Source organism: Lynx canadensis, chromosome A3 (assembly GCF_007474595.2).
Source record: "Lynx canadensis isolate LIC74 chromosome A3, mLynCan4.pri.v2, whole genome shotgun sequence".
NCBI classification, from domain to species: Eukaryota; Metazoa; Chordata; class Mammalia; order Carnivora; family Felidae; genus Lynx; species Lynx canadensis.
In genome coordinates, this window is record NC_044305.1 from 71,971,279 (window position 1) to 71,984,449 (window position 13,171).

At 37.2% G+C, this 13,171-nt stretch overlaps 2 protein-coding genes across 5 annotated transcripts in view; one reads left to right on the plus strand and one right to left on the minus strand.

Annotated features, from left to right (window-relative positions):
• The window catches only part of ASB3 (ankyrin repeat and SOCS box containing 3), a 119,553-nt gene that overhangs the window by 94,399 nt on the left and 11,983 nt on the right, over positions 1-13,171 (minus strand). The window lies entirely within an intron of this gene.
• CHAC2 (ChaC glutathione specific gamma-glutamylcyclotransferase 2) lies at positions 603-8,387 on the plus strand. Of its 2 annotated transcripts, XM_030310581.1 has the most exons (3): positions 604-846; positions 5,497-5,532; positions 7,565-8,387. In XM_030310581.1, the coding sequence occupies exons 1-3, from the start codon at positions 712-714 to the stop codon at positions 7,946-7,948; spliced, it is 555 nt and encodes a 184-aa protein (XP_030166441.1). In that variant the 5' UTR covers positions 604-711; the 3' UTR covers positions 7,949-8,387. The 2 variants fall into 2 exon arrangements, with proteins under 2 accessions (XP_032448531.1, XP_030166441.1); XM_032592640.1 differs by lacking the exon at positions 5,497-5,532 and having other exon boundaries at positions 603-846.

Consider the following 13,171-nt stretch of genomic DNA (forward strand, 5'->3'; position numbering starts at 1 on the left):
TCTGAGCTGATAACGCTAAAGATAATAAGGTCGTTTGGCGCCTAAAATTGATATGAGCTGAAGCACTAGTAGTTCTTCCGCAGGCGTAAAACTTCTCTCGTAAACTTCCCGCTTTTATGAGAAAGGTGAGTTTCTTAGGTGTAAAGTCAAATACGGCATTCACAACTTGCGCTCCTCTGGCTGCTGTTAAATGGACAAAAACCCAATTCCAAAGCAGAACAAAATGTCTTCCTACGTGACACAACCGCGGTTCCTGTATGTCTCTTCCCCGTTATCTACACCACACCGGCCGCGACACCAGGCGCGACTCTGCCCTTCCGTTTCTCCTTGAATGCGTTCGAAAAACAGCACACAGTTCCAACCTCTGAGCCACAAATCCCATAAAGGGATTGTGGGTATTGTAGTCCAGTGCACATGCGCAACAGGAGGTTAGGGTGACTTACAGAGGCTGAAAAAGAACCCACTGCTTAGCGAACCGAAGGTCAATCGTTCTTGATACCCAAGCAAGGAAACAGAATAACGTTGACTGACGAAGTCGGAATACATCCCTCGAACTACACGTCCCAGTGTGCTTTGCGCAGCGCGGCCATTGCGCCTGCGCCCTCGCAGCCGGTTACTAGCGTCTGCGAGGCTGCAGTTCCCGCTGGTGCCGGCACCGCAGAGACCAGAGCTGAGGGTCGACCGCCGTCACAGCGGAAGAGCACGGGAAAGATGTGGGTTTTTGGTTACGGGTCCCTGATCTGGAAAGTGGACTTCCCCTATCAGGACAAGTTGGTTGGATACATCACAGGCTACAACAGGCGCTTCTGGCAGGGGAGCACCGACCACCGCGGGGTCCCGGGCAAGGTGAGGCGCCAGTCAGCCCCCCACCCTTAACTGCCTTCGGAGCGCCGCTTCCCACCCAACTCGCGGTCCAACTCTGCTGGACCTCCACCCCAACATTTACGATGACCGAGCAAGAAAGTTAGGAATAATGCTGTTACATCTGTGCACCTTTCTCTCCATCTGCCCTCTACTGTCCCAAACCAAGGGCACTACTTCCGAAGCCTCTTGAGACGCTGATGGTTAGTTTCTTGGGAAAGCAAGAAACAGGGGCAAAGGCACACAAGCTCGCCCAAGGCTGATGGGCTGGCAGGAAGCCCCATCTGTGAGCGACCTCTGCCATTTAAAAAAAAAAAAACGGCGGGAAAATCAATCTCCGTTTCACCACGGAGTTGAATACTAAAATCAACCTGCACTTTCAGCTTTAGCTTTTTAGCAATTAAATTTGTTGGCATTTCTGCATTCTGGCAGACTTTCATTGGTTTAAGTTTAAACAAGCATTTCCAAAGGTTTTATTTTATGACATCTAAGGTCACATAGGAACTAGTTTCCAAAATTATCTCCGGTTGTTAAGGAGCTTACCGTGATCACTTCCTTTGGTTGTCAGGTATCGGCGAAGTTAAATATTTGAGTTCTCGGTTTGTTACTTGAGTAACACAGTGCCCATTCCTGTGTCCAGCATTATTTTAATCTTTATTTCTCCACGTTTCTCCTCTAAATTATAAATGTGAAATGTAAGTTCCTTGATCTATTTTTCAGTCATTAGAAGACTTTCATCCCAATATATGTATACTAGAAAACTAGTAGCAGCTCAGCCTTGTATTGGCTGCAAAACAACCAATCCACAAGGAAAACAAGGTTGTGGGTAACAATTTGGATAACTTAAATACTGTACTTGGTTTACTTAACCTTCTAACTTTTGGAAGTGCACAAAATTTTTTATTGTTTGTATGTTCTCTAAAGTACTCAGAGCTATGTATGAGCTTGATTACTGTTTTTTAAAGAGAAATTAATATTGGCCCCAAAACACAATATGGTAGGCAGATGACTGGAAAACGGTAGTGACTTAGGGCAAATGCACATTTGTAAGCCAACAGGAGCTTCATGTCCAAAATTTCTTCTAGACTATTATAAAGAGGGGTGCCTGGCTGGCTCAGTCGGTAGAGCATGCAACTGGATCTCAGGGTTTTAAGTTCAAGCCCCACACTGGGTGTAGAGATTACTTAAAAATAAAATCTTAAAAATATATATATTATAAAACAATGTTTAAAACTTTAAAGAGTTAAATAAAACTTCTAAGTGAAGTAAAATGCCTTTTGAGTTGTCAGATACGAACACTTAAAATTTCTATTCTGAAGAAAGAAAGGCTCCAATTTTAATGACGAAGTATTAAATGCTTACAAATGTTTTGATAGCATATTTTACTATTCTAGTTTCAATCAAAACATGTGTTTGTTATATAGCATATTGAGATATGTACACTGTTGGAACAGAACAATAAGAAGTTGTCAAGTCAATACAACAGCTCATGATTCTTTAAAAGAAGAAAGGAGCTATAAAAGCCAGTATCTTTTTACTTAAATTTACTAAAATATAGGGCAGGTAAGTTGGGGTACAAGGGGACTGCAATGGCTAATAGTTTTACACTTACTTTTAGTTAAAGAAAACATCATAGCAAATTAAAGGAAACTCTAAGTATTTTTTTAAGTATACTATTTTGTTAAAACTGGAAAGAATATTATTTTAATATTTTTTATTACAATGGATCACCAGCCTTATATAAATACAAAAGGCTACAAAGATATCCAGCAAATTAGAAGAATGATGTGGATGTTTTATAGGACTATGTTTTTATAGCAACATATGCTCCTAGTAAGTTAGTCATCATTACATATGAAATGTGATATTATTAAACAAATGTTAGGCTCATTTCCACATACTGCGATGTGACATTTGTGGGAAAAATACCAAACCTACTTCAATTATGGTTTCTTTTTAGCTTCATTAAACTTTAATTTCTTCCTAAGTTTTATTAAGCATCTCATTTATATATAAAAAAACTGGCACTGTCTCACCCAAATTAAGGATTTATTTAAATGTGAAAAATTTTTCACAGCAGAGAGAATATATTTCAATTTCAAAATGAAACATTTTAACACGAGATAATCATGAACATTTACTAAATCTCTAACTTTTCTAGACCTAGATCAGAAAAATTACTCATTACTCAATGAAAGCATCTATAATGACTCATTTCACAATATCCTCCAACCCAGTCAGCTTGAAAGACCCCTGCTTTAGTTTCATTCCCCCCAAAAGCCTTTCATGTGACTTACAAATATACATTGTTTCTCAATAATATATATGTATTTTAGAGACTAAGAACATAAATTTTAGAAAATGTTTCCAAGTAAATTTTCAGTAGTGCCAAAAGTCCATGTCTGTTCCATAAGCTGTCACAGGGAGTCCTTTATATCCCCTTAAAATGAGTCCCTATGTACTCTTGTTTTCTGTTTCAGCTGCCACCACCTAAGTCCAGGACTTTTCTACCACTCCTTCCCCTTTCAACAATTACTACTGAGCACTTAGGAGACAGCTATGCAAACAATACCTGACAAGTGCCACAGGGAAGTGAATAAAAGGGAAAATCACAGTTTAGGAGAAAAATCTGCTGCAAAGTCACCTGAGGAGTCAGCCAAGCCTTTATGGATGTAGTGCAGGAGGATATCCCAGAGACAGAAAAGCAAGGGCATTCTATACTGAGCACTGGTATATCCAAAGATACGAATGTTTGTTAAAGTTATAAATAAATCAGTACAGATTGAGGGAAAAAGTGGTAAGAAATAAGGGTTGTAGTTAAATCATGCTGAGAACTTTTCGTTTTATCCTGTAGAATTTTTAAACCCTGAAAAAATTCAAAGCACAGGAGTGAGTGACCCAATTTTTGCACTAGAAAGTCATTCCACTGCCAAGTAGAGAATAGACTAGAGGTAAACAAAACGAGAGGCAGGCAACAAGGTCCCTAAGGAAGCAAATGAAGGATACAGAGGAACAACATACAAAAAAAGATTCAACAGACAGTTACCAGTAATTGGTGACTGCTGGACACAAGGGGAGACAAGGAAAGGTGGAGTGCAGAACTTGTCACCAGGACCACGAACATTTCTTACTCAGGGTCTACCTTCTTCCCACTCTAACCATACTATACACTTTACCACTCATCTTCCCCAAACACCTTTTATCATGCCAGTCAGCTACTAGTCAAGTGCTGCAGTAGCTCCTAATTTCCTATTTCTCCCAAATTTCAGTGGCTTATTTTCCATTGTCCCCTAATTTCACCTCCACTCTGGCTCTTCAAATCTGACTATCCTATTTCTCCAATTTTCTTTCTGAATCATCTCTCCAGGTGGGGCCCTCTGCTAGTCAAACATTTAGCCTGGTGTAGTCTTGCCTCTAGGCCTGCACTTGTAAATCATGCCCTTTTGCCAGAATTTTGTTTTCCTTTCTGACCACCCAAGACTCAAAATTCTTAATTGCCTTCATATCATACATCTTAGCCCTTAAGTGTTCTCTACCTGTTTCATGTGTTAAGTTTGTGTTCCAGAATTATAATATAAGCTCTTGAAAGCAAGAATTAAGGTTTTATCTTCTCTACAACACACACTAAGTAGTCAATAAATAGCTCCTAATTCATCTTGAAATTGAAAGTAATACGCAAGTGCCTACATAACCCACACCAAGATATGTGTCCTCATTATAGCATTATCTTAAATAGAAAAAAGGTGAAATTGAAATGCCCAACAACACAGGAATGTTTAAATTATAGCTCATTGATGATACAATATTATGCAACTATTAAAACGTATGATAAGACTAACAGGAAAATGTAATTAAATTAAATAAGAAACATAATCCCAAATCCCATGTTTTCCGTGATTACAAATTGTCTATACAAATGGACAAAGACCAGAAGGAAATAGCAATGAAGATGACACAAATACCTGAATTATTTATGCTCCCTGTGTGTCAGACAATGGGCAAATAAATATGTTAAAATGTGGCTTAGAATTCAGCATTCTAACTAATGATGCTAACATGTCAGTAGATACATAGCCTTTGGCACCAGGTAGGAAGTGTACTTAAAAAAAAAAAAAAAAAAGGCAAATTCTCAAACAGCTCCAAATCTACAGGATCATTAACTCTAGGACTGTACACAAGCAGTGTGTTTATCAACCCTCCATGTAATTGTGATCTACACTAAAGTTTGAGGGCCACTTCCCTATTATAGGAAAGCACTCTGGAAGAGCATGTTTTGTTCCCTAATAAAACTATAGCAATCTGATCAGAACTTTTATAATTGCTTCTTCCTTTGTCTTTCATTTTACATGAGCCTTAGTCACAGGTATTTTTTTTAATATATCCATTTTTTTAAGTGAATATAATATAGCTAATATACGTAAATTGAAGGGAATCTTTTAGAAAAGTCAAGATACTTTGGATAATGTATATTCTTAATTCACTTGAAAATTTATCATAAAAATGAGTACTTTATGGAGATGTTTAGTATGAACAATTAAAATATTCCATGTCAACAATAAATTGGTAATGCTCAGTTAGTTGATAAACTTTGATTCAGAAAAAAAAATTTTTTTTTTTTTACTTTTTTTAAAACAGCCTGGAAGAGTTGTGACTCTTGTTGAAGATCCTGGGGTATGGTATTATTGTTCTTTTTTTTGTGTAGTCTTTAATCATATAAAATGTTGAGATGTTTCTCAGTTTTAATAATCAATGGAATTTTATTAACAGTCATCACAGACAGCTTGAACAGTAGGTCTAGAATTCCTCTCTGTATTTATTGTGTTTCTTTTTAACTGTTGGGAAAAGCTGGAATGCAGAATGCCCGGTAGACAACAAAATAAAACCAAATGGCATGTAGTCTTTTTTTTTTTTTCCTTGAGTTTATTGACTAAGAATTTGGCATTAATGGCGCTAGGCCTCAGACAGCCATACTGCCACTGAGGCACACGTGGCCATACTTGCCACATCAAGTGGAACCATTGAAACTCTCGTATTTTCTAGGAGTATACTATTCTCAGCAAAAATCCCTGTCAGGAGTTACCACTTTCTTTCTTGCCTAATTTTTTAGTAGCACAACAGGTTTTTTAAACAGGTTTGGGGCACTAGAAAACGTATTTACCTGATGGTCCTCTGTTTCTTAAATATTTTCAATCATTTCATTGAGGTATAGATTCAGACGTTCATAGTGTGAAGGTAAAAATTTAACTTTGGAAATGACTTTGATATACAAAAGTCAAGCAGCTATCAACAGTAAATGAATAATGGTGAAATAATGAAATGCTTTCATAATTTACATTAGGAAAAGCATCTATAAAAATGGCCTCAAACTGGTAACTGTAACTCTTAATTAAAGTCAATAAACGGCACTTTGTTTCTACAGAATGTTAAACTCACTCAAGAACTGGGCACCGGATGGCTCAGTTGGTTGAGCATCCAACTTCGGCTCAGGTTATGATCTCACCGTTCCCGAGTTCGAGCCCCACATTGGGCTAGCTGTCAGCCTGTCAGTGCAGAGCCCACTTCAGATCCTCTGTCCCCCTCTCTCTGACCCTTCCCAGCTTGCACTCTCTCAAAAATAAACATTAAAAAAAAATTCACTCAAGAAGGTACTTTGCAACCTAGAGTTTAATAATTAAAGCTAGTAATTAAAGGTTGGGAAAAAACTAGATAATCTATAACTACAAACTATAAATAAATCCTGTTTATATCAGATATTTTATTAACACTAAAAAACAAACCAAAAAACCTCTGCAGCCAGTTTTTTTACTGACACTTTGTTCATGGGCTCTCAACAAAAGAGACTGCCATTTAGTATTCTGCATGGAATTATTTACAAAGGATATTTGAAAGCTCCAGCAGTGAAAAAATGAATAAAATGAACTTGCTATGGCCTTCAGTAGTTGATTGCTTTCTTACAGACCTTTTAAAACAAAGAACCCTTTCTGTAAATAAGGAAACAGCCGTAAAAAGATAAGTGACACTCAGTTTTAGCTAAAGTAAGTTGGTGTATCAAAGCCCTCCCAGATAGCACCCAGCACTTACATCCCCAAAGGTAGGCTCCCAAGTGGCTACAACACTCCATAAAGCAGTTTGGAAACTACCGTCCTGTACCATCAGTGAAATGTTTAAGGATTTAAAACTTTAGAACTGTGTTTAATGACCAAATGAACACCTGATTTTTTTTTCAGTCCCACTAGTTAAAAGATACGATTTTTAAAACTTAAACAATGATAAATATCCTAGTGTGCAAGAAATTACTTATTCAGACTGAAGAATTTAAAATGCTGATTTCCTTTATTGTTTAGTTTGTACCTCCCAGTGCGCTTTAAAAAAAAAAAAAAATTAATGTTTATTTTTGAGAGAGAGAGAGAGAGAGACAGACAGTGTGTGAGCAGTGGAGGGGCAGAGAAGGAGACACAGAATCCAAAGCAGGCTCTGGGCGCTCAGCGCGGAGCCCAATGTGGTGCCAAACCGTAAGGTCATGACCTGAGCCAAAGTTGGATGCTTAACCACTGAGCCACCCAAGCACCCCTCAGTGCACTTTAAATGAATCAAAACTACACTGACTTCTAAGAACATACAGCTATTTCTTAGAGCATAACATATCTTCACCTATTTTAGCCCTGTAAATTCTAAATAATACGTTCTTTTCATTTTTCAACAGGGTTGTGTATGGGGTGTTGCTTACAGACTGCCAGTAGGAAAGGAAGAAGAAGTAAAAGCATACCTTGACTTCAGAGAGAAAGGAGGCTACAGGACCACAACAGTCATTTTTTATCCAAAAGATCCCACAACAAAACCATTTAGTGTGTTGCTATATATTGGAACATGTGATAATCCTAATTATCTTGGTCCTGCACCTCTGGAAGACATTGCTGAACAAATTTTTAATGCAGCTGGTCCAAGTGGAAAAAATACAGAATATCTTTTTGAACTTGCAAATTCTATTAGGAACATTGTGCCAGAAGATGCAGATGAGCATCTTTTCTCTTTGGAAAAATTAGTAAAGGAACGTTTAGAAGGAAAACAGAACCTCAATTGCTTATAAAGACCTAATCATTGACTTTTTCAAACAAGCAGAGCTTTTAGTCTTCAGAAAATAGGTTCATGTACACTGGCAATATGATTTGGAAACATGTTTGTTTACTTGAAGATCTTATTTATTTTTAATGTTGTATTATTCAAGCTATGATCAAATGTGTGGTTTAATTGCACATATCCTAAAACACATAAATATTTAAAATACTGGGATAGAGTTAAAGAAAAATTCAAGTTTTAATAATATAATGGTTTCCTAGCTAAATAATATTGAACACTTGCTCATGAGAAGTGAGTTCTTTAGAAAAGTACAATGAAGGATGAAGTTCAGAGCTTGGTATTTTCAGAGTAAAAATAATTGTGTCATTTCATGTCACAATTCTATTTTCAAGTTGTAGAGAATTAAACCAAAAGATAATACCTTCAATATATTTCTGTACAATAATTCTGTAACCATGGTTTAGAATATATAATCTTAAAATAATGTATAATTAGAAATATATGGTAATATAGACAAGATTTCAACCTTGATTGTGAATTTCCTTGTTCAGGTATTATATAAGACCCTTTCCAATTTAAATCAAAAAGACTGGCATTTTTAATATAAAAATTTCCTTAGAATTATAATGTACTATACTTCTTTTTTGAATAAATGCATTTTACTAGAATGAAAAAACATTCCGCTAAAAAAAGCACAACTTACAATGTACCAATCACATCCACGAAATGACAAAATGTCATTTCACTCACTTTGTATTAATCTTACAGTGAAACTTGAAAAAAAGATAGATGGCCATTCTGATATTACAAATTAACACAACCATATATATAATGAAAGTTTAGTGCTTGAAATGACTTTCAGAATTATAGATTTTTAGGGGCACCTGGGTGGCTCAGTAGGTTAAGCATCCAACTCTTGATCTTGGCTCAGGTCATGATCTCATGGTTCGTGAGATGGAGCCCTGTGTCCAGCTCTGTGCTGACAGTGCAGAGCCACCTTGGGATTCTGTCTCTCTCTCTCTGTCCCTCCTCTGCTCACTTGTGCGTTCTCTCTCTCTCAAAATACACATGAAAGAAAAAAGAACTGTAGTTTTTTAAAATGTATAAGATTAACTCATGTAGAATTGATCTTGATTCTAATGAAGATTATTTTTTCTTTTTTTTTTTTTTTTTAAGATTTTATTTTTAAGTAATCTCTACACCCAACATGGGGCTTGAATTCACGACCCCAAGATAAAGAATCACACACTCTTCTGACTGAGCCAGCCAGGTGCCCCTAATCAAGATTCTTTCTTTCTTCTTTTTTTTTTTTTTTTTTTTTTTTTTTTTTAGTGTTTATTTATTTTTGAGAGATAGCAAGCAGGGCAGGGGCAGAAAAGTTTCACATTAAATAAAGTTGTCCTACATAGCAGGGAAAGTAGCCCTTTCCATGTTTTTCTATTTAGTAACACCTAACTTAGTAATTTACTTAGCTCTATAACTATTTTAAATATTTTCCCAACATTTTCATTATTAGTTTTCTAGAAAGCATTTCACTTGTCCTGTAAAACAAGAAAAGGTACTTAATATTAATGATCATTAACATTAATGATCATCTCATAAGGATATGCTGGGCACTTTACATATGGAAGCATTTTCTGGGTAACTCCTCTGAGCTTGTTTCCATACTATCCTGCAGTTACTTATCTGTTAAGTAGCAGAAATCCAAGTCTCTCTCTCACTCTAAAAGCACTAGATCTTTCTATGATATATTTAAAAACCCACCTGAACTTCACCATCTTTACTATACAGCATCTTTTTTTCAAGAGGTAAACAAGATTAACTTTTATATAATGAAATAGGTACCTTGTTACATAAAGATGTTAATTTCTTTTTAAGTCTGAATCTTTTTTAATTTGAGAGAGAGCACATGCAAGTGGGTGAGAGGGGCAAAGGGAGATAAAGAATGAATCTTAAGCAGGCTCCACACTCAGCGAGGAGCCCGACACAGGGCTCGATCCCATGACCCTGGGATCATGGAGCCGAAATCAAAAATCAGACGTTCAACCGACTGAGCCACCCAGGCATCCCGTTAAAGTTCATTTTATAGATGTATATAGATTCCCACAAATATAATGAGCCTATCCAAGACTCACATAGGTGAATTCAATGATAAAAAGCCTTTCATTTTACAAACAAACCTAAGTCCAAAAGAGTGTGTGACCTCCCCAAAGTGATTCTTCTACCATTTAATATATAATTGTTACAGAATATAAAGAGCAAGGGGTAACTTTGGGATGCCCATTTTTTGTCTTTCTAGGCGTTCAGTCACAAGTTAGAAAATATGTAACTATTGGGGCGCCTGGGTGGCGCAGTCGGTTAAGTGTCCGACTTCAGCCAGGTCACGATCTCGCGGTCCGTGAGTTCGAGCCCCGCGTCGGGCTCTGTGCTGACTGCTCAGAGCCTGGAGCCTGTTTCCGATTCTGTGTCTCCCTCTCTCTCTGCCCCTCCCCCGTTCATGCTCTGTCTCTCTCTGTCCCAAAAATAAATAAACGTTGAAAAAAAAAATTAAAAAAAAAAAAAAAAAAAAAAAAAAAAAAAAAAAAAAAAAAAAAAAAAAAAAAAAAAAAAAAAAAAAAAGAAAATATGTAACTATAAATATGATATGCCATCAGCATTTATAGGGAAGCCATATTCCAAAGAGCTCAGAAATAAGGGATGTTAATTTTCCTGGGATAGGGAGAAACATGACTAAAATGGAGAAGTTAAATAAATAGTACTGAGTTAGAAGCTAGGGTTTAAAGCCTCTAAGTTAGCAGGAATGAAAAGGTATCAAGTTACCTAAAGACTAACTTAACTTTTGTTAGCAAAACTGTCTGTCTTTACAGTCCTTGGGTCTTACTTTCAAGACATTTTTTCTCATTCTTTGCTAATTACACACAAAACTCAAAGACTCTCTTTCCTCAGAGTACAAATATTAGGTTTCAAATTTTAGGAATTCAAGAAAAGTATGAGTGTAAACCCTACATTAAGAAACTTTTAGGGGCGCCTGGGTGGCTCAGTCGGTTGAGCATCTGACTTTGGCTCAGGTCATGATCTCACATTTCATGAGTTTGAGCCCCACGTCAGGCTCTATGCTGACAGCCCAGAGCCTGGAGCCTGCTTGGGATTCTGTGTCTCCCTCTGTCTCTGCTCCTCCCCTGCTTGCACTCTGTCTCTCTCTCTCTCTCAAAAATCAATAAACATTAAAAAAGAAAAAGAAGGGGCACCTGGGTAGCTCAGTCGGTTAAGCGTCCAACTTCAGCTCAGGTCATGATCTCACAGTTTGTGAGTTTGAGCCCCGCGTTGGGCTGTGTGCTGACAGCTCAGAGCCTGGAGCCTGTTCTGGATTCTGTCTCCCTTTCTCTCTGCCCCGCTTCTGCTCACACTCTGTCTCTCTCAAAAAAATAAACATTAAAAAAAAATTTTTAAAGAAAAAGGCCATACTAAATTCTAAAAAAAAAAAAAAAAAAGAAAGAAAGAAAGCAACTCTTAATATAAATCTCTAATGGAGATTTTTTAAAGTAGGTCTTTCTACTCCTGTAGGCCACTATTATGTTTCCAACAATCACTCTTCAATCTACCCAGAATGGTAAATCCCATCTAAATACCACCTCCACAGATAAAAAGTTATCATTTAGGGAAACAAAGGTTATGATGTCATCTCTGAATATTTGAAAGTACAAAAGACCAATTTTAGGGGCACCTTAGCAGTTCAGTCAGTTACGTGCCTGACTCTTGATCTAGGCTCAGGTCATGATCTCAGTTTTGGGAATTCAAGCCCCATATCGGGCTCTGTGCTAACAGCTCAGACACTGAGTGGGATTCTTCCTCACTCTCTGCCTTTCCCCTGCTTGTACACGTACTCTAAATAAATAAGCAAACAAACATTAAAACAAAAAAAGACTGGGGTGCCTGGGTGGCTCAGTTGGCTAAATGTCCAACTCTTGATTTTGGCTCAGGTAATCTCACAGTTTCAGGAGTTCAAGCCCACATCAGGTTCTGCACTGACAACTTAGCTTGAGATTCTGTCTCTGCCCCTACCCCACTCACGCTCTGTCTCTCTCAAAATAAATAAAACTTTTTAAAAATTAAAAAATAAAGGGGAACCTGGGTGGCTCAGTTGGTTAAGCGTCTGACTTCAGCTCAGGTCATGATCTCAGTTTGTGAGTTCAAGCCCCACATCGGGCTCTGAGCTGTCAGCACAGAGCCTGGAGCCTGCTTCAGATTCTCTGTCTCTGCTCTTTCCCCGCTCATGCCCTCTCTCTCCTTCAAAAATAAATAGGGGCGCCTGGGTGGCGCAGTCGGTTAAGCGTCCGTCTTCAGCCAGGTCACGATCTCGCGGTCCGTGAGTTCGAGCCCCGCGTCAGGCTCTGGGCTGACGGCTCAGAGCCTGGAGCCTGTTTCCAATTCTGTGTCTCCCTCTCTCTCTGCCCCCCCCCCGTTCATGCTCTGTCTCTCTCTGCCCCAAAAATAAATAAAAACGTTGAAAAAAAAAATTAAAAAAAAAAAAAACAAAAAAAACAAAAATAAATAAACATTTTTAAAAAAGATTAAAAAATTGTTTTAATTTTTAAAAAGACTGATTTTTGAAATGTGGCCATTGTCTAGAGATACGCATTTCATCTTAAAAAGGAATTTTTTTTCATTTTCAACTAATAAAGTACCTGAAATGATTATTTTAAATTTTGAAGGTGTTTATTTAATTTTAACATGTGTGAAGCATTATACAATACCTGATGTAATAATATGTATTACCTAATATTACTTTATATTATATATTCAGATTACCATGGTTTTAGTATCTCTTTGAGATTCATAATGAGATCAATCCTGCCTGTAATTTAAGAACCATATTTGATCTATTAGATATTATTCAAACATTTTATAGTCAACATTTCATTCTATTAGATTTCTCTTTTCTATGGATACATAGCTTTTAAATTATAACTTGGGAGCAGCTATGAATATCAATGCATCATACTCCTATAATTTACCATCCCTGATTCTTTCAAAGTCAGTCATATGATACATGCACTTACAATTCTTAATTCCCCCTCATCATATGTTAAAAATCTACATATGAGGGGTGCCTGGGTGGCTCAGTTGGTTAAGTCTCTGACTCTTGATTTCAGCTCAGGTCATGATCTCACAGTTCTTGAGTCTGAGCCCTACATCGGGTTCTGAACTGACAATCTCTCTCTCTCCCTCTGCC